The following is a 20,721-nucleotide window of genomic DNA, read 5'->3' as shown; positions in this document are numbered from 1 at the left end:
TTGCATGAACTTCCACACCGTGCTCCCCAAAGTCTTTTTTTTTTTTTAACTTGGTTTCATCTTGGTAATGAGTAGGCATCGGTAATCTCCATCTTGGTGGATACCCATCTACATGGGTTTTCAGGATATCATTAATGAATATACATGAGAGAGATCTGCATGCAGTTGAAGTACTTTACATACGACTTCTCATGAGGTATAGCTTCAGAATCCGAGTGGACGGGAGTGCATGGGGCCTGGACATTGCCTATCCCAGGTGGTCAAAGTGCAAGCTCGTAAAAAAAAAAATGTTCAGGCTTCCTCTGTCCATACAAAAATAATGGCTCAGTCTTCATCTTCGTCCTCATCGTCATCGTCCTTACTCGGAGCGCATTTCTGGAAGCAGTGCACCGTGGATGCCAGGAAAAAGCTCGAGAAGATGGCAGCGATGGAGACGGCCACTCCCGAGAAGAAGATAATCAACAAGTCCAGGACCGTCAAGCTAAACTTGCATTCGCTAAAGCTAATTTCCGAGAGCTCATGTAGGTAGATTCTTCTGTCTTCTAAAGAGCAATGGATTTCTCGTATACCTGAAGAGAGTAAAGACAAGGATGCAAACATGTAAATTTCGTTGATTGTTAAAGGTCAGATGAAAAGACGGAGCAAAATGTCACAAAAAAATCATTGCATTCCCCCCCCCCCGGATACCATGCAAAATGGATATAAATGCGTAAGTCATTCTGTACTCGTACCAATTTTTTTTTTATAACCAAAAATGTGCACAATTTGTACATTTTGGGAATGGAAAAGCTGTCCAGTAAATAGGTGCTAAAGAAACATCGCCCCCCCCCCCCACTGAAATTTGGGGTAAATCCCGGCACATACGAGAGATGCAGATATATGGTATTCAGTAATACTGTATGCATCTTTAGTGAATACCCCCGACCCACCTATGCCCCTCCCACAGCCACACCCCTTTCGAGTTGCACGCTACAAGATTTGCATGTTTATAGTTTAACACTTAGCACACCAGTGTGCCTCCTGAGATTTCGGGTGTGCCGCGACACGCTGGCGAGGAGGAGAGTCGTCCACGCCGTCTGACTGCCTACAGCAGTGGTTCTCAACCCTGTCCTGGAGGACCACCAGGCCAATCGGGTTTTCAGGCTAGCCCTAATGAATATGCATGAGAAAAATTTGCATATAGTGGAAGTGACAGGCATGCAAATGTGCTCCATGCATATTCATTAGGGCTATCCTGAAAACCCGATTGGCCTGGTGGTCCTCCAGGACAGGGTTGAGAACCACTGCTGTAGGCAGTCAGACGGCGTGGACGACTCTCCTCCTCGCCAGCGTGTCGCGGCACATCCGAAATCTCAGGAGGCACACTGGTGTGCTAAGTGTTAAACTATAAACGAACTGGATTTTTCTTTTCCTCGGCAGCCAGTGTACATAAGAACATAATTGCCGCTGCTGGGTCAGACCAGTGGTCCATCATGCCCAGCAGTCCGCTCACGCGGCGGCCCTCTGGTCAAAGACCAGCACCCTAACCGAGACTAGCCCTACCAGCGCCCGTTCTTGTTCAGCAGGAACTTGTTTAACTTTGTCTTGAATCCCTGGAGGGTGTTTTCCCCTATAACAGCCTCCGGAAGACCGTTAGTTGCTCTAATAATAGACTCGCCCTCTCGTATCGTCTTTTATTGAGAACTAGTCTTGCTGCTGTGTTTTGTAGTAGTTGAAGTCTCTTGCATTCCTTTTCTGTGATGCTGCAATATAGTGAGTTACAGTAGTCTAGAGCAGTGATTCCCAACCCTGTCCTGGAGGAACACCAGGCCAATCGGGTTTTCAGGCTAGCCCTAATGAATATGCATGAGAGAGATTTGCATATGATGGAAGTGATAGGCATGCAAATTTGCTTCATGCATATTCATTAGGGCTAGCCTGAAAACCCAATTGGCCTGGTGTTCCTCCAGGACAGGGTTGGGAACCACTGGTCTAGAGATGGTATTAGGACTGATTGGTCTCAATCAGGACTGGTCTTATCATCCTCAGTTGTCTCATCTTAAAGAATTTTTTTCACTAGAGTGTTAATGTGTCTATTGAATATTAGGTTCGAGTCTAGCATGACTCCTAGGACTTTGGAGGTATTCTCTATCTTTAGACTCTCAGCTGTGGACAGTTCTAGCTCAGAAACGAGTTGTAGTCTCCAAACCATAATATTCTTGTTGTAGATCTGTTCAGTGTAAGGAAATTTCCCATGATGCACTGGAAAGAGGAAGGCCTACCATTCTGTGAAGAGAATATTGAACAAATAAATAAACTAACTAAAAAAACACCCCAAAATATAGAAAATATCCATGAAAACAATACAAATTAAGCAAACATTTTAGTAACAACGAATGCAAGTTAGAATATTGACTGGTCACGTTGCACATCTTATGTTGTTTTTTTCATTGTCAGAAACAAGCCCCTGAGGGTTTGTTTTTTTGTTGTTGTTTTTTTTAAATGCCACACTATATATTCCAGCCCTAGTACGAGATAATTCTTTTATGGACTAGACTCGTTAGCAAAATTTCTCATCATCGGAGTGGTGCATCATTGACAGACGAGTCCATCCTGCGTACTCTGCTTTCACTTTCTCACCTGGTTATAAAATATGCAAACCACTATATATTATTTCGTCACAAATTATTGACGAAAGGCAGAGGTCGGTGATAAAGCTATGATTCCTCCTGATAGGAGGAAATCCAAAGGGTGTCTACCCTTCATGCAAAATATTTAAGCCCCAGAAAAAAATAACATTCGTTGTCTCATACAGACCTAAACAATAGCGACTGGGGGGGAGGGACTTATGAGATGAACGACCCTGAACACGTTATTTTGATATATAATGCTGTTATCAGGGCTGCAGCTGGCTACTGAGAACATGAATGAGACGCGCAACACAGCTGTACCACGTGGAATGGGGGAAATATGAGCAATGTGAATTTCTCCTGACCTGAAGCTGCTCCTGTACATTGAACACTGATACTTGTCTCTGTTCACCAGGAGAGGCCGATGGCTAAGGTTGTTGACCCTGGGCCTGTAGTTCCGGCTTTCCAGGTAATTGACTTGTGTAAATGAGCCTGGTTCTAGGACCAAACGTTTACAAACGTGCTAAATAAATATTCATTGCAGATTGCCCAAGGACTAGAGGAGAGCGTGTCTGCCTTAAACTCTGCCCGTAGGTAGGGCAGTGAAATAAGACACAAAGAAGCCGATTAACTTAACAAAATCATTCACTAATGGTACTTAAAAAAAAAAAATCTTAGTTTTGCAAAAAGCAAATGTAATTCTCTCCACAAGAAATTTCATTCAAGTTCTAAATTCATGAGTGAAAACCTGTGTGTGAAAGTGTCATCAAAGGCCCGTTGTTGTGAAAACAGACTAGACCTGGGGTGTAAGTAACTCTACCACATCCTTATAGTGTGGCTCAGTGGTTAAAGCTACAGCCTCAGCACACTGGGGTTATGGGTTCCAACCCACGCTGCTCCTTGTGACCCTGGGCAAGTCACTTAATCCCCCCATTTTCCCAGGTACATTAGATGGATTGTGAGCCTGCTGGGACAGAGAGGAAAAAATTCTTGAGTACCTGAATAAATTCATGTAAACCGTTCTGAGCTCTCCTGGGAGAACGGTATAGAAAATTAAATAAAAAATAAAAAATTGTCCTGGCTGTGTCATCCTGACTGATGGGTGTTATTTCTTCTTGCCAGCAGAGGGAGCTAGAGGAACTGATCTTTCTCAGTGACATCAACCTATTGGAGCTCTAGAAAAGTTCCAGTATTCACATGTCTTTTTGGATCTGTCTCATTTGCAAACCTCTCTTTTAGATACATTTCCTCAAACTGATAACTTTTACAGGTTAACACCCCTTCTCCCTTTTACGAAGATGCACTAGGCTTGTATATCGCTGGTTGCAGCAGTATTAGCTCAGACGCTCATAGAAGTCCTGTGAGCATTGGAGCGAATACTGCCGTGGCTGGCGATTTAAAAAAAAAAAAAAAAAAAAGCCTAACGTGTCTTTGAAAACAGGGGCCTGAATTGGGTATGTTGTATTATACCTCCGTCTGCTCTGTACCTAAGATAGGATTTTGTTGCATTTGTAAATTTGATGAGAACCTCTCAAGCTCTCCGAGATGTGGGTGATCAATACTCAATACTTTTTTGTTACATAATGATGTGTGCTTTTGCTTGTAACGTAATCATAAAGTTTTTAATAAGATAAAGAAATATGATAGCCTCTGCTGTGATGGTCAAGTTTCAAGTTTAATACAAAATTTGATTAATCGCTTTATCTGAATTCAAAGCGATGTACATATTAATAAAATTAAATTGTTAAAAATATTACTACAATAAATAAAACAATCTTGACTTAAGACAAATGCAACAATACTGGAAACATAAGGAATTCGAGGGGAGAGTTTACATTATAATAAAAGTATAGAAAGACATGAAGGGAGAGTACATAAGGGAGGGTAGGGTGATGGATAAAAGAAAAAAGAAAAAAAAAATTTCTAAAATCTTTATATATATATATATTTTTTTTCTTTTTCCTTTCTTTCCTTTTTTTTGAAGGTTGTGTTGTGATTAATTTAAGAATGCATCATTGAAGAGAAAAGTTTTCAATTTACTTTTAAATTTATCGACGTTAGCTTCTTCCTTAGATGGCTGGGGAAAGAATTCCAGGTTTGGGGAGCAATGACAGAACATAAACTGACGGCGCGTATTTATAATTTTTAAAGACAGAATAGATAATAAATGTTGATCTGTGACCCTGGGCAAGTCACTTAATCCCCCACAGCCCCAGGTACGTTAGATAGATTGTGAGCCCACCGGGACAGAGAGGGAAAATGCTTGAGTACCTGATTGTAAAAACCGCTTGGATAACCTTGATAGGCGGTATATAAAATCCTAATAAACTTGAAACTTGATGTGCCAAATAGTATACGATAGCACCCGAAAAACTCTCTCTTCAGTTGCAGCACCTACATTGTGGAATTCCCTCCCCATCGTGTCCCGACCACTTTGCGATCGTTCCCCGAACCAATTTTTCCCCGACCTGATTCACTAACCTTGTGGCCGATCCATCTCCCACCCGATCCGCCCATACAAATGAGAGGAAACGCGGCACGCATAAGTAGGAAGGCAGCGATTTCCTAAACAGAAGAAGGAACACCAATTGGGCTGGCCGATTAAAAATGAAGCGACTGCTGAGGACCAGTCGCAACTGTCCTGCTCTCTGCCGCCGAATTACTCCCCATATTTCTGCAAAAAGCGCAGTGCAGTGCGAGCCCGTGGTTTTAACCCGCGGGTTAAAAGCGTGTTCTGTTCCACAAATAATCTGGCTGCATAAGGCGTGTTCTGTCTGAAGAACTTGAGAATATTTCTAAAATATGTACACCTTCTTGATTCCTTTGAGACAGCGAGTAGAGAATGACACGGTGACAAAATTCATCACTGTTCCCATCCCCGCGATAACCGCGGAAAACCATCTTCATGTCATTCTTTAAGGAGAGAGGGAAGAATCCGAGTATGAATGGCCACAACCACTGACCCACAAGCTTTGCTCTGAAGAATGCTGGTGTAGAAGGACCGAGGTTGAGTAGCAACATTCCAGAGCTGAGATTGTGATGTCATAATGCCTCATTCCACCAATGCCTAAGAGCCAACCTCATCAGTGATGTCACAATGGCTTCATTATCCTTGGCTCACATAAGAATCAGAGTATGAATGGCCACAACCACTGACCCGCAAGCTTTGCTTTGAAGAATGCTGGTGTAGAAGGACCGAGGTTGAGTAGCAACATTCCAGAGCTGAGATTGTGATGTCATAATGCCTCATTCCACCAATGCCTAAGAGCCAACCTCATCAGTGATGTCACAATGGCTTCATTATCCTTGGCTCACATAAGAATCAGAGTATGAATGGCAACAACCACTGACCCGCAAGCTTTGCTTTGAAGAATGCTGGTGTAGAAGGACCGAGGTTGAAATAGACACTAAAAAATGAAATGTGATTATTTCCCGCGGTTATCCGCGGGGATGGGAACGTTGATGAATTTTATCACTGTGTCATTCTCTAACAGCGAGTACTGCAGCCACCCCTCCCCCTTTGTTTTGACCTCGAAGACCAAGCGCATGTACAGATCGCATCTAGAGCCAACCAGAATGGGCTGCGATGGCTCTGCAGCGATCCCTGGGGCGTGCATCCGATCAGATAATTTGCACGAGGACTCGGTAGTGAATCAGTTGCCCGTCAAGACTCGGCCACGGATCGCCCAGATCTGTGACTTTAGTGAATCTAGGCCATTGTGTCTCAAAGTTTAAATCGGGTCTTAAAACCTTCCTGTTTCCTTTTGAAACCTAATCACGACATCACCCCTAGAATTAATTTCTTGAGGCTTCTTTCTCTCTTTTCTTCCTCTTCTCTTTCCCACTCTCCTAGTTTGTTCCTTTCCTGCGTCCTTTTTAATTTTAATATGATGTATCCTTTCACCGTTTTCTCTTTTGGGCCCAGTGGTGTCTGTTAATGGTTTTAATAATCCCTGTAAGCCTCCCCTAATTTTATATTTTTGCAAAATGTTTATGTAAACCGCTTAGAATAGGTGGGCCTCTTCTCGCTTGAAAAGAGGAGACTGAGAGGGGACTTGATCGAAACGTTCAAAATACTGAAGGGAATAGACTTAGTAGATAAAGACAGACTGTTCACTCTCTCCAGGGTGGGGAGAACGAGAGGGCACTCTCTGAAGTTAAAAGGGGATAGATTCTGTACGAATGTAAGAAAGTTCTTCTTCACCCAGAGTGGTAGAAAACTGGAACGCTCTTCCGGAGCCTGTTACAGGGGAAAACACCCTCCAGGGTTTCAAGACAAAGTTGGACAACTTCATGCTAAACTGGTAAGACTGGACTAATTTAGAGCATTGGTCTTTGACCTGGGGGCCGCTGTGTGAGCGGACTTCTGGGCAGGATGGACCACTGGTTTGGCCCAGCAACGGCAATTCTTATGTTCTTATAATAAACTTGAAACCTAAGTGTTATTCAGAATGTGGCAGTTCGTTTGGCTTTCAATCTAAAGTCAGATCACGTTACTCCGTATTAGAGAGCTTCATTGGCTCCCATTTGAGGCCAGAGCATTGTCTAAATTTGGCCCCCTCCTGTTATAAAGCTCTCCACGGTCAGGCACCATGCTACGGTATCTAGTTGATCAATGTACTCTTTTTTTTTTTTTTTTTCAACACAGATCGCCCACTACCGGTAACACCATTACGTGCGTTTCCTTCTGTACGAGGCTGTGCTTATAAGAAGCTTTTACAACGACTTTTCGCCTACCAGGCAGCCAGCTGGGATACTGAGCTTCGTCATTTGTTTTCATTGTCATATCTGCACTTTAGAAAACGACTAAAATCAACCTTGTTAGATTTTTCAGGAAACTAATGGATGTTCTGTAGGTCACTGTTGTACAGTCTCTTAACTTTGTAAACCGCATCGATCTGAAAGGTTTTGCGGTCTAAAAATTAAATGTTACGTTATTTTGCAGCAGATTACATCTCAAGGGAGGAGATAGTGTATGTACAGGGATATCAGGTGGGGAAGGGGCTCACCCTAGTACCCTGGGCTGTTTCCTGTACGAGCTCTCTGCTGGCTAGGGCTAGATGAATTGCACTTAACTCACCTGACTTCTACAGTCTGTGTATCTTTGTGCTCTGTGTCGCCTCCTGCTGCCTGATTTCATTTCTTGTGTGGGCTCCTGCTCTACCTGGCTTCCTGTTTCTGGACTGCTGCAGTGTTCAATCATTCCTGTGTCAGTCCTTTCTCTGACTTTGCAGCAGCCCCGAGGGCTGCCCCTGTCTGGACCTGGGGACAGTTTCTCCCAATGAGTTTTGCACATCCTGTGACTGTATGAATACAGGAACTTTTCCATGAGCTCCAATAGCTGTTTGGATGGTAAGCTCTTTCAAGCAGAAACTGTTTTCTTCTTCGTGATTCTGGACAGCGCTGCGTCCGTCTGGTAGCGCTGTAGAAATAATTAGTAGTATTGCATGCTTCACTGGCTGTCCTTAAATGGTCAAACTTTATTTAAACTTTCCTCCTGCATTGTGTGCACCATGTACTTAACACCAGAATCACCAAAACAGATAATCCACCTGTTCTCCAGCTCCTTTTTCTGGAGAATGACACAGTGACTATTACTTGTGGGTAGCTGTGGGTAACCCACAGGTACAGGGCAAAAAAAAGATTGGTAGCTGTGGGTACAGGGACAAGGCCATACACCGCCTTGTGGAGCGGTGAATGGCTTTGTCCCCACAGTAAAGTATGTACCACACATTGCCTCCCTTCCCAGCCCTCCCGGTCAGCAGCCTTCCTTGCAATCGTGCGGTCCAGCAGCCCCCTTCCTCCTGATCATCTCTTCCCCTGTACATCTCTTCTCCTGGACATCTCTTCCCCTTGTCGGGCCATCTCCCTCCCTTCCCCTCACCTTCGCTTTTCAGAGTTTTCTCTCTCCAAGGGGCCTGGACATCATAGTCTTCTCACAGGTCGTGCGCAACTGCCCCAAAATGTCTCCTCTAACACAAGCTGCCCAGGCAGAAACAGGAAGTTGCATCAGAGGAGAAATTTCAGGACAGTCTCACGCAACTTGTGAGAAGGCTATGGCATTCGGGCCACTCGAAGAGAGAAAACCTCAATTCTGAAAACTGCCCGTGAAGGTGACGGGAAGGGAGGGAGATGGCCCAACGAAGGGAAGAGGCCAAGTGGTGCCGAAGGGCAGAGAGAAACAGACGCCAAAGGGAAATGGGGAAGAGAGAGACAGGAGCAGATGCCGCATGGAAGTGGGGATGAGAGAGAGAGAGGAATAGACACTGGAAGGAAGTGGAGAAGAAAGGAGAGAGAGAGAGAGAGAGAGAGGGGGGAGAAGATACCAAAGGGGGGGGGGGAGAGAGAGAGAGGAAGGAGCAGATGCTGGAGGGAAGTAGAGAGTGAGGGAGAGGGGAACAAACGCTGAAAGGAAGTGGGGAGGATAGAGAGAAAGGGGAGCACATACTGAATGGAAGGAGGGAATAAAGCAAAAAGGGCACGTGCTGAATTGGGGGAAGAGGATAGAGTTAGTGAGATAATAGAAGGGATGAGGGAAAGAGGTGGCAAACTATAGGTAGATGCATTGAAAGGGGAATTGAGGACTGGAAAGTATGAAAGTAGACAAGAGGTAGAAAACAAATTGAGAAGGAAGAGCAGAAAAGAAAAGAAAGGGAGAGGGGAGAGAGATATCAGAGCATTAGGGGAGGAGATGGATACCAGATCTGAAGGGAGAAAAGGAAGAGCGAGATGCTAACTGGGGAGGGAGTGAGAGATGGAAGGGAAGAAGATAGAGATGCCAGACTATGGGGGGGGGAGGGGTGGAGGGAAGAATATGAGTGCCAGACTAATTGGGGGAGAGGGAGAGATGGAAGGGAGAGGCAGACAGTTTCTGGTAGCGGTATAAACATAGAGCAGATGCCATATGGAAGAGGCACAGAGAAGGCAGAAAGTGGATGGAAAGAAGAGAATGACGAGAAGATGAGGAAAGCAGAAACCAGACAACAAAGATTTCTTTTCTTTTTTTTGCTTTAGGATAAAGTAGTGTTGTAGCTGTCTTGATAAACATTTATAATCAAAGCCCTGTTAGCTGAAGATATCTTCCTCCTAGTTTGGCAGCCAGAGCTCTGATTTATAAAATGACAATTGTACAGAATATTGTTTCTTTTTATGCTTTAATAAAATAAGTTTAGTATAAAACTATTTGAGGCTTGTGTGGATGGGATCAGATGGTTTGCAGGGATGGGGATGGGGACCGAGCTCGTGGGGATGGGGCGGGGGCAGGGACCAAATTTGCAGAGACGGGGATGAACTTTTTTCCCCCGTGTTATTCTCTACCTTCTTCACATCACATTGTTGTAGGTGTGAAATCTATCATTAAAAGGCAAAAGCGAGGCAATGATTTGAAGCATTTGGAGTGGACGTCACTGACAGAGTGACCCCGTGCATCCCAAAGGCCTTTGCTATGACAGAAGAAAAAAAAAAAAATCCAAAACAAACTAATGGCTAGATTCACTAAGCCCACTGATCAAGTTCCGACCACTTGGCAATCCCTTTACGACCCGATTTCCCTCCGACCCGATTCACTAGCCTCTGTCCTGATCATCCTCCGATCCGTGCATGCAAATGAGGGGAAACGGCATTCAAATGTAGGCAGCAAGCGAGTCACTAAAAAAAGAGGGACACCGACTGAGCTGACTGATCCAAAAATAAGCGACTGCTGAGGACCAGTCGCCCAGGTCCTTTCCGACTGCCCTGCCACCCTGCTCTCAGCCCTGCTTCTCTGCTCTCTGCCCCGACTCTCCTGCCCTTCTTTGCAGTGCAAGTCCGTGGTTTTAACCTGTGGGTTTAAAGCGGGTTAAAACCACAGGCTCGCGGGGGAAAAAAAGTAAAAAGCTTCGCCGGGCACAGAGGGCCAGATCTACAGATGGTCTGCGCATGCGTTGGGATCGCCATTCAACAATCCCTGCAGTCGTTTGGGGGCGTGATTCCGATCGCCCTCATTTGCATGAGGGCGATGGGTGAATCAGCCCCCCCGGACACGGATCCAATCCGTGCCCTTAGTGAATCGCCTATCTATCACCGTCATTCATCTGCCAACACTAGGCAGTATTAACCCTTTCAGGACCATAAGGATCGTAGGCCAATTTTTGTGGTTTTGACGACATTTTTATGGTAAAAAGGGCTTGAAGATGCCAAAAAAATTGATTTTTTTTTGTGAAATATCATTATTTTTATTTAAAAAATCACACTTCTGGCTTATGGACAGTGTGGCAAGTGAATCTTCTCGTCAATCTGGCAACGACGCTAATGAATGAATGTCGGAACCAGTTTGTTTACATAAAGGCAGTATCATATGGAATCCGTACATATCAAATTTAGAACTGTAGACTATCCCAATCAAAATTTATAGGATTTTAAAGTTATGGGACAAATATGTCCCTTGGTCCTGAAAGGGTTAAAGGTCAAAGAAAATAAATGGCTTTCCAGTTTTGATTAAAATTTAGAAAAAGTCTCTATTAGTAAGCGAGACTTGAAATATTTATTTATTCCATTTTCTATATTCTTCCAAGCAGTGGCGTAGTTAAGGGGGGAGGGGGGGGCGGTCCACCATAGGTGCCCTGTTGGGGGCGCCGGCACCCCTCCTCTCTGCCCCCACTGCCTCTTCCATTTCCCCCTCGCGCACCTCCTTTCCCCTTCCCCGTACCTCTGGTTGAACTTGTACTTCGCAGCTGTCAACAGCATGCTCTTCGTGACCCCGTCAATGTTCCTTCTGAGTGCCACACACAGGAAGTGACATCAGAGGGCGGGCTGAAGGGAGCATATGGTTGACAGCCGCTAGCAACAACTTTGACTAGAGTAGGGGTGTCAAAGTCCCTCCTGGAGGGCCCCAATCCAGTCGGGTTCTCAGGATTTCCCCAATGAATATGCATGAGCTCTATTTGCATGCACTGCTTTCATTGTATGCTAACAGATCTCGTGCATATTCATTGGGGAAATCCTGAAAACCCGACTGGATTACGGCCCTCCAGGAGGGACTTTAACACCCCTGGACTAGAGGTAAGGGGGTGGGGTGCGTGCAGCAGGTGTGATCGGGGAAGGAGCATCTCTCAACCTCACTATACCACTGCTCCCAGGGGAGCTCAAAACGGTTTACATGAATTTATTCAGGTACTCAAGCATTTTTCCCTATCTTTCCTGGCAGGCTCACAATTTATCTAATGTACCTGGGGCAATGGGGGGATTAAGTGACTTGCCCAGGGTCACAAGGAGCAGCAGGGGTTTGAACCCACAACCTCAGGGTGCTGAGGCTGTAGCTTTAACCAATGCACCACTCTAGAAATCAAAATGTAGTAAAAGTGAGGCAAGTATAGGACAATCCAGCCATTGTGACATCACTGATGAGGCATTATGATGTCACAATAGCAGCTCTGGTTATCAGAGGCTGAAACTTTTAACACTATCTTTTTATTCAATTTTCTATACCGTTCTCCCAGGAGAGCTCAGGTACTCAAGCATTTTTCACTCTCTGTCTCAGCGGGCTCACAATCTACCTAATGTACCTGGGTCAATGGGGGGATTAAGTGACTTGCCCAGGGTCACAAGGAGCAGCTTGGGTTTGAACCCACAACCTCAGGGTGCTGAGGCTGTAGCTCTAACCACCGTGCCATACGCTCCCCAGTTTCCATTTGCTTTTTCCAAATTTACCTCTGATTATATTTGTCATTTTTACTATTGTTATGCTGTTAACAAAATTGTAAGTTTTATGTTAAAGTGAACCTGCAGTAAACTGCTTTGGATGCTGTGGCGTAGTGAGGACGAAAGGTGCCCCGCCCTTGTCTCTGCCACATGCGCCCCCCTCTTCCCCTGTATTTCTAGTTGTTCACTGCTGCAAGTAACAACTTCAACGTGTTCCTTGCGACACTGGCGGTTCTTCCCCCGACATCACTTCCTATGCACAGGTCAATCACGGGCAATGTGTGAGAATTGCTGCTTATATCATAACACAGTGAGATTTGATGCCGACATGGCCGGTGCGGCGAGATTCTGCGCGGGAAAAGGGAATTCCATTCCTCCCTTCCATCCCCCTGTGCAGCATTTCCTGATCTACACAACCCCCATCCCCCTCCCCTGCTGAGACTTCACCTTTGGGCTTTCTAAAGCAGCAGCAGCAGCAGTGAACAGGCTGCTCATTGCTTGCCCACCAGGGCTTCCCTCTGCTGCATCATCAGTGATGTTATCAGTGACATGACAGAGGGAAGGCCCCAGTGGGCAGGCCAGGAGCACCCTGTTCACCACTGCTGCTGCTTTAATAGACCCGGAGGAGACTCAGGACTCGCTGAATTGGTGAGACTGAGATTTTTTTTTTTTTTTTTAAGGAAATGAATCGGTTTGAATCGATTCACCAAAGTGAATCAGTGAATGGGGCAGCACTAATCCGTGGACCTGGCATACAGAAGGCAAAAGAGCGCTTCTAGTGGTGCAAACAACGCTAGGGGCTGAATTTTCACCTGGTGATATAATCATTGCCTCTTATGTTTCCTCTTCGTATTATGCTTGTTTATAATCATAGAAGAATCTGAATTTTTTTGGGGGGGGAGGGGTCATCCATTCTTAGTTTCTACACTAGTGGGTCTTAGTAGGCAAAGAACTTTAAGCAATTGTAGGCCATTCTTTTCTCATTTGAAAATTGCTCCCTCCACCCCCCCCCCCAAGGAACCCACACATCGGGGAATATGAATTTGAAATACCACTGTTGAAGGATACAAGGTGTGTGCTTATTGTGTTCAGGTGTCTACAGTCCTCGCCAACAGAGGCATAGCGAAAGAGCAACAGAGGCATAGCGAAAGAGCAAGGCGCCCCTTTCCTGCCCACCTCTGCCGCACATGCGCCCCTTCCCCTCTACCTCTTTTAAGTGTCCTGGTGCAAGCAGCATCATCAACTTGCTGGCCGTGTTGGTGCCGGCTCTCCCTTTGTCACTTTCTAGGCGCGGGATCCGGAAACGACAGAGCCGATGCTGGCGCGAGCAACGGGTTGGAGCTGCCGCTCGCGCCGGCTAAGAGCTAAAGGTCCGGGGGGGGGGGGGGGGAGGGGAGTGAAGGGTCATGTGCGGTGGGAGGAGGAGTGGGAAGGAGCAGCGGAGAGGATGGGTGTCAGCTCCCCCACCAAGATGGCGCCTGGGGCAGACCACCTTCCCCCCGCCTTCCCCCTTACTGTGCAACTGCTCAAGTACACCAGCTGATCACCCGGCGTTGCCCGGGTATTTATTTATCCCAATCCTCTATTAGACTGGAAAATAAATGTCACTATTCATCACAGCGACCCCGAAAACTACGGATTACAGTATTTTTACATGCCACCCCCACAATATTGTTCCCCAGATAGGGGAAGGGGTAAAACGCGGACCTGACGGACCTCGCGGATCTAAACCCGCACGTCCTTAAAAATCAGAGGTCCGTGCCACCTGTAGTTAGTTTCTGGCTCTGACAGACCTTGGTGACAATTTAGCCCTGATCCGTCAGCGCTACAATGTCATCGAGGTCTGTCAGAACCGCGGCCCTCAGATTTTTTAATTTACTGGGGCTGCATGAAACCAGTTTAAAGGATTCGTTTTAGAGCTGCTCCAGCACTAGTCTCTGGCTCTGACAGACCTCGGTGACATTGTAGCTCTGACGGATCCTAATACTTTTCCCTCCCTATGCTGAGATGGATCCGTCAGCGCTAAATTGTCACCGAGGTCTGTCAGAGCCAGAGACTAACTACAAGTGGCATGGACCTCAGAGTTTTAAGGACGTGCGGGTTTAGATCCGCGAGGTCCGTCAGGTCCGCGTTTTACCCCTTTCCCCCCCAAGATAGTAAGTGATATGTATACCAAGTTTGGTTGAAATCTGTCCATGCTGGAACATACACAGATCCATCCGATTTTATACAGAGAGATCGATTCCAGGACATGAATATTTATGCATCACTAATGGACCCCAGTAGGCGTTCAGTGCGATTTTCAATTGAGAAGAAGCTGGTCTTAACAGTGCCTGAAAGGGAGAGCCTAAAAGCCCTGGGCTGCGCTCACCTTGTTGAAGTTTGCCGGCGTTCTCCTCCATCCAAAAGAAGAGCTTAGCAAAGTCGCAGTCGCAGAGCCAGGGGTTGCCATCCAGGCGCAGGGTCCGCAGCGCGGGCAGAGCGTCCAGGGCGCCCACCGCGAGGCTCCGCAGGCGGTTCTGCTGCAGCTCCAGCACCTGCAGCGACTCCAGCCCCTCGAACGCCGCCTCGTCCACCTCGGACAGGTTATTGTGGCTTAGGCTCAGCTTAAGCAGCTTCTGCGCCGAGCCGAACGTTCCAACGCCCAGCTGCGTTAACGCGTTGTAGCTCAGGTCTAGGAAGACCAGCCTGGCGGAGCTGGCGAAGGTCCCCGCCTCCAGCGCGGCCAAGCAGTTGTTCCGCAGGTCCAGGTACACCAGGTCGCCGTAGTAGACGAAGAAATCGGCCGGGAGGGCGCCGATGTGGTTGTGGGCCGCCAGGAGCTTCCGCACGTCGAAGGGGAAGGCGCCGGGCAGGCTCCCGAGCCCCCGATCCATGCAGTCGACGGTGTGGTAGTCGATGCAGGTGCAGGCGGGGGGGCAGAGTTGCCCCCGGGGCAGGAGGAGCAGGCAGCACAAGCAGTAGGAAGGGAGGCATGCGAGCATGGTCAAGGACGAGCCGAGCGCCGGGCTAGGAGAGAGACATGGTGCTAAGCCCGGCTCCTGGGCTTGCGGTGTGGCTGGAGGCTGCAGCTCACATATCAGCAGAGATCAGATGGCAGAGAGCGCGGAGAGGGGATTGTGCCAGCAGGACAGCAGACTAAACAGCTGATTTGTAGATTAAACCCTTGCATTTTTGCTATTTTTAAACAGTTTGCAGCCGTGGGGGGGGGGGGGGGGTGATATGGGATTAGGATAGCTGTTTTTAGAGAGTCTTTATTAAATCAGTACAATTGGGGGGATGGTAGATTAAAAAAAAAAAAAAAGTACAATTTAGCCATGGTTTGTTTGTTTGTTTTTTTAATTTCTTTATTCATTTTAAATCATACAAGTATACAGAAATTCATCCATTATAATTTCAACATAACACGAAAATCGTTATCATGTCATCTAGAACAAAAATATATATCCCCTCCCTCCCACCCTTCTTAAAATAATTTAAAATTGAATATTTATTATATAAATATACAACAAGTGTACAGAAATACATCAATTATAATTTCAATACAACACTTGAAAATCTTTACCAGTTCATCTGGAAGAAAAATCTAAATCCCCTCCCTCCCACCCCTCATATAGTAATTAAAACAAAATCTCAACAGAAAGTGTACCACCCCCCACACCCCAATGTGTAAATATAATCTCCCATAAAAAGTGATGTCTACTCATTACAATATCTTTCTATTGGCCCCCAGATCTTTATAAAATTATTATGTCCCTTTCTGCGTAGCAATAGTTCTTTCCATCTTATAAATATGGCATAATGAGTTCCACCAAAATGTATAATTAAGATTAGAGTAGTTTTTCCAATTTTTGGTAATATACTGAATGGCGAATGTTTTTTGAAAAATGAGTATTTCTAGAACTAACTGGAATTATTTATTTATTTATTCATTCATATTTTTTTATAGCCTGTCCTCCCCAGGAGCCCAGAACGGGTTACAAGAATACATACAGAGATGCGTACATTACAGAGTCAATAACATGCTACAGCAGTGTTCTTCAACCGCCGGTCCGTGGACCAGTGATGGTCCGCAGAAATTTTCTGCCGGTCCACAGGGCCGGCATATCCGTTCTTCAGCCGCCGGTCCACAGTACGATCAACGCGGCGTCTTCGGGCCAGCTCCCTGAGTGCTGCATTGCACAAAACCGTGGGAAAAGGCTCCTGCACGCGGCCTGCGCCTGAACAGGAAGCCGCCCCTCTGACATCGCAACGTCGGAGGAAAGGCTTCCAGATGAGGCGAGGAGCCGCTGCCCACAGCTTTGTGCAATGCAGCACTCGGGGAGCTGGCCCAAAGACGCCGCGTTGATTGCACAGTGGACCGGCCCAAAAATAACACTGGGGGGGGCAGGCCAGAAGGCAAGGTACATGGAGGGAGAGAGACAACAACGGTAAGGGAAATGCTTTTATTTTTTTTATTTAGTGATTGATTTGTCTGTTCAGGATTTTATTTAGTGATTGATTTGTCTGTTTTGTTTTATTTAGTGTTTGATTTGTCAGCTCAGGAAGAAATGCATTTGTTTCTTTTCCTCTGAGGTTGTACTGCTTGCAGAGACTTGCATCCTAGGGTTTGTTTGTATATATTAGTACTTTTAGTTTTTGGTCCCGTATTTGCATAGAGGTTATCTGTTTTCTGGTAGCAATGAATGTTGAAAAGCATACAGTGTGCTTTGTGTTTTTTAATTTTGTGGTTAAACATTATGTGTTGTTATTACGATTATATTGTGTGTATATATGAAAAATGAATGGAAAAAATAGTGTTACAATTAGTGCTATTATGGGGCGGGGTCTGGGGCGGAGATTGAGTGGAGATGGGCACGACTTAGCCCAGTGTTCTTCAACTGCCGGTCCGCAGACCGATGCCGGTCCACAAAATAATTGTTTTATTTCCGCCGGTCAATAGGTGTCAAAAGGTTGAAGAATATTGTGCTACAGGATCAAAACACAAAGCTCTAGAATCAATAACTTATAACTTATTAGGAATTAGGACATTTCTTCATGCTGCTCAAGGGTGATGGGATACCTCATGGAGCACCGTGATGGGGCATTTTAGTTTATCTGACTTGATGGCACACAATTATGCAAAAAAGCAGGGTTGTTTAAAGTAGAGAATGACACGGTGGATGGTACCCACGGCTAGCCGCGAGTAGCGGCGGGTAACCCGCCAAAACGGTGGAGGGGGAAAGGTGCTCACCGCAGGTACGGGGACAAGGCCATCTACCACCCCATGGAGCGGTGAATGGCCTTGTCCCCACAGTTAAGGGAGGGAGCGCGCATGGTCCCCCTCTCTCCTTCCTACCTACCCACCCAAATCTATCTATCTCCCTCCCTCCCCCTTACCTTCGTGGCCTGTTTTAAGTTTTCAGACTTGTTGATAGCCGCCAGAGCATATGTGTAGTCATGTGCGTGTGTGGGCAGAAGCTGCTCATCTGATGCAACTTCCAGACTCACGTTGCCTTTGCGTTCTCCCTGCTTCCCCGACACGCAAAAGCCAGGCCCATGCAGCCACTACACAAGCGTTCCCATCCCCCCTCCCCGACATCAATTCTGGCATCGGAGAGGAAGTTCTGGGCCAGCCAATCAGTGCCTGGCTGGCCCGGAACTTCCTTTCCAAAGGCAGAACTGGCGTTGGGGTGGGGGGGAGGGAACACTTGTGTAATGGCTGCACGGGCCTGGTTTTACGATTCAGGGAAGCAGGGAGAATTCGGCGGCAATGGCAGCTTGGGAGGGGGCAGGGAGAGAGAAAGAAAGATGGTGGCTTGGGGGGGAGGGCAGGGAGAGTGAAAGCCACAGAGTTTAATTCTTCCTGGAATTAAACAAGCTGCTGTTCCTCCATTGACCAACTAACAGTGCTGCCTTGTCTGGAGAGAGACAAGAGAGAAAGAAAGAAAGGAGGGGCAGGGAGAGAGAAAGAAAGAAGGGGCAGAGAGAGAAAGGGAAGGGGGCAGGTAGGAAAAATGATTTTTTTTTCAATTTAGTGATCAAAATGTGTCCGTTATGAGAATTTATATCTGCAGTCTATATTTTGCACCATGGCCCCTTTTTACTAATAATAATGGTTTTTAGCGCAAGGAACCTATGAGCGTCAAGAACAGCACAGGACATTTCAGCACAGCTCCCTGCGCTAAAAAACGCTATCATGGTTTAGTAAAAGGGGAAGGGGTATATTTGTCTTTTTTTGTATAGTTGTTACTGAGGTGACATTGCATATTTTAAAGTCTGCCTTGACCTCTTTGAAACCCCCCCCCCCCAAATATAAATTATAATTAACATTTTCTCTGCGTACAGTGTGCTTTGTGTTGTTTTTTTAAAAAATTTTATTGTTGTTAGATCATTTTGACTTGGTCATTTTAAAAGTAGCTCGCAAGCCAAAAAAAGTGTGGGCACCCCTGACTTAGACTATAAGTGGTATATAAATGCTTAAATAAATAAACATGCAAGTGTAGCGTTTAGAGTGCGCTCAAAAGCATAGCGCACCTTAGTAAAAGGAGCCCCAAGTGCTTTGAAAAGGAGCCTCCAAGTATTACTTTCGTACATATTTCCCTGTTATTTGTTTTCCATCCAAATAAGAAATGAGCTGGATCCTAATTAATCCTTTATGCCCTTGGGAGCACTGTAACGGCTGATTAAGCTACCATTATGATGATACATAAGATTTGCCAGGGGCAGCTATGCCATCGTAAGTTTCAAAGTGAAATAGGATAGGTAATCTGTGATAAATTCTATGTGCTGCTACGAGGGGTCGCTGGAAAGTTCTCAGCCCAGCCGACAAAGTTGGGGCAGTCTCCGTCGAGGGCTATGCACTTAGACCGGCGATTTTTCCACGTTTTCCGTTACATCGAAAAATACGGAATGAAAAACGTGGAAAATCGCTGGACTGAGAACTTTTCAGCGACCCTCCCCCGAACAAGAAGGAACCCTAGTTTTACTCCCGGACATGGACATTGCTCCCTGGTAGGCCATGGTTGGAGGACACAACTCATAGTCCTTGAAAGGAGAAGTCGCAGTTATGATGCAGTGGCGACACCTACTGGTCAGACATAGGACCCATGACCATCACCTTATTGAATGGGGCTTGCTAAACGGGAGGAGAGATTTATAAACTAGGGGAGAAATCTCCAGTGTTTTACAAATGAAAGCTCATGGTGTTGGAATCTCAGATTGAAAAGCAAGACTTTAGAGAAAAAAAAAACCAAGTTAAAAGCAGGACAAGCCAGAGCTATCTCTGGCTTCACAGACAATTTCCATTTCGAGAGAAAGTACAGTTCACCATCAGTCTCTAAGCAATAGTCCGACAAATCATTTATTCCCCGCACCTGGGTAAGTATGCAGCATGACTTATTTATATGCATGCTGAGATTAAAGTTCCAGTTTAACGAGCAATGATGGGAAATTATTCTCCAGTCCTGTCTTGCACATGTTATCAGTTTTACAGCTTGCGAGGCTATAAAAACGTACATCAGATTGAAAACAGTGGCAGATGCTTTATGGGCTGTAACTGCAGAGTGGGAGCTAATAATATTCAGCCAGTCAAGCCTGAGTCTGAAGGACAAGGATAATCAGGGGAAGAAAAACATTTTCCATAACATTGCAAAAGCAGTTTCACTTTTTGCTAGAATACGAGCCGTCTCACTTCATTATTTCAGGGTACAGCGAATAAAATAGTCTTGCTGATTGTTGTAGTCATCTGGATCTCGCCGTGTCTAGGGAGGGTACGGTTGACTTTCAGCTGTTATGCTCTGGCTTTCTTCAGTACGTGCTGTGAATTGTGCAATTGTCTTTGTGCATAGCGGGTCCTCGAACCTGATTGGCTGGGGTTTGAGGTGACCGAAGCAGGGAAGTCCATTGGTCATGACTTTCCCACCAAAATTTGAACCCGTGACCAATGGACTTTCCTGCCTCGGTCACCTCAAGCCCCAGCCAATCAGGTTTGAGGAGGGCCCACTATATATAAAGCAGTGGTCTCAAACTCGCGGCCCGGGGGCCACACGCGGCCTGCCAGGTACTATTTTGAGGCCCTCGGTATGTTTATTATAATCACAAAAGTAAAATTTAATTGAGGTATTTCAGCAGCATGTTTGAAACTGCATTTTAACTATGTTGTATTAATCTGTTCATTAGATGTAATGTATATGAGATTGTATTTTTTAATTGAAATGTTTTTTTCTCTCTGTTGTGAACCGCCTAGAACTGCTGGTAGGGCGGTATACAAGAAAATAAATTATTATTATTATAAAATAAAACAGTTTCTTGATCATATATTTAGCTATAAATTACAATATTATTATTAAGACTTGGCCAAAAGGAAAGACTTATAAACTATAAAGAGTTTTACCTCATGCAAAATTGTCATTTCTTTAATAAGACATTAACTATTTTTTTTTGAGGCCCTCCA

At 45.7% G+C, this 20,721-nt stretch overlaps 2 protein-coding genes across 2 annotated transcripts in view; one reads left to right on the top strand and one right to left on the bottom strand.

Moving 5' to 3' along the window:
- PDPN (podoplanin) overlaps window positions 1-20,721 on the top strand; it is a 92,100-nt gene that overhangs the window by 51,436 nt on the left and 19,943 nt on the right. The window lies entirely within an intron of this gene.
- LRRC38 (leucine rich repeat containing 38) lies at window positions 325-15,288 on the bottom strand. The gene is made up of 2 exons (XM_033922801.1): window positions 14,659-15,288; window positions 325-569 (listed from the first exon to the last, which is right to left on the bottom strand). The coding sequence occupies exons 1-2, from the start codon at window positions 15,269-15,271 to the stop codon at window positions 325-327; spliced, it is 858 nt and encodes a 285-aa protein (XP_033778692.1). The 5' UTR covers window positions 15,272-15,288.

The sequence above is a fragment of the Geotrypetes seraphini genome, chromosome 15 (assembly GCF_902459505.1).
Source record: "Geotrypetes seraphini chromosome 15, aGeoSer1.1, whole genome shotgun sequence".
Lineage (NCBI taxonomy): Eukaryota > Metazoa > Chordata > Amphibia > Gymnophiona > Dermophiidae > Geotrypetes > Geotrypetes seraphini.
This window is presented reverse-complemented; position numbering and strand designations above follow the sequence as displayed.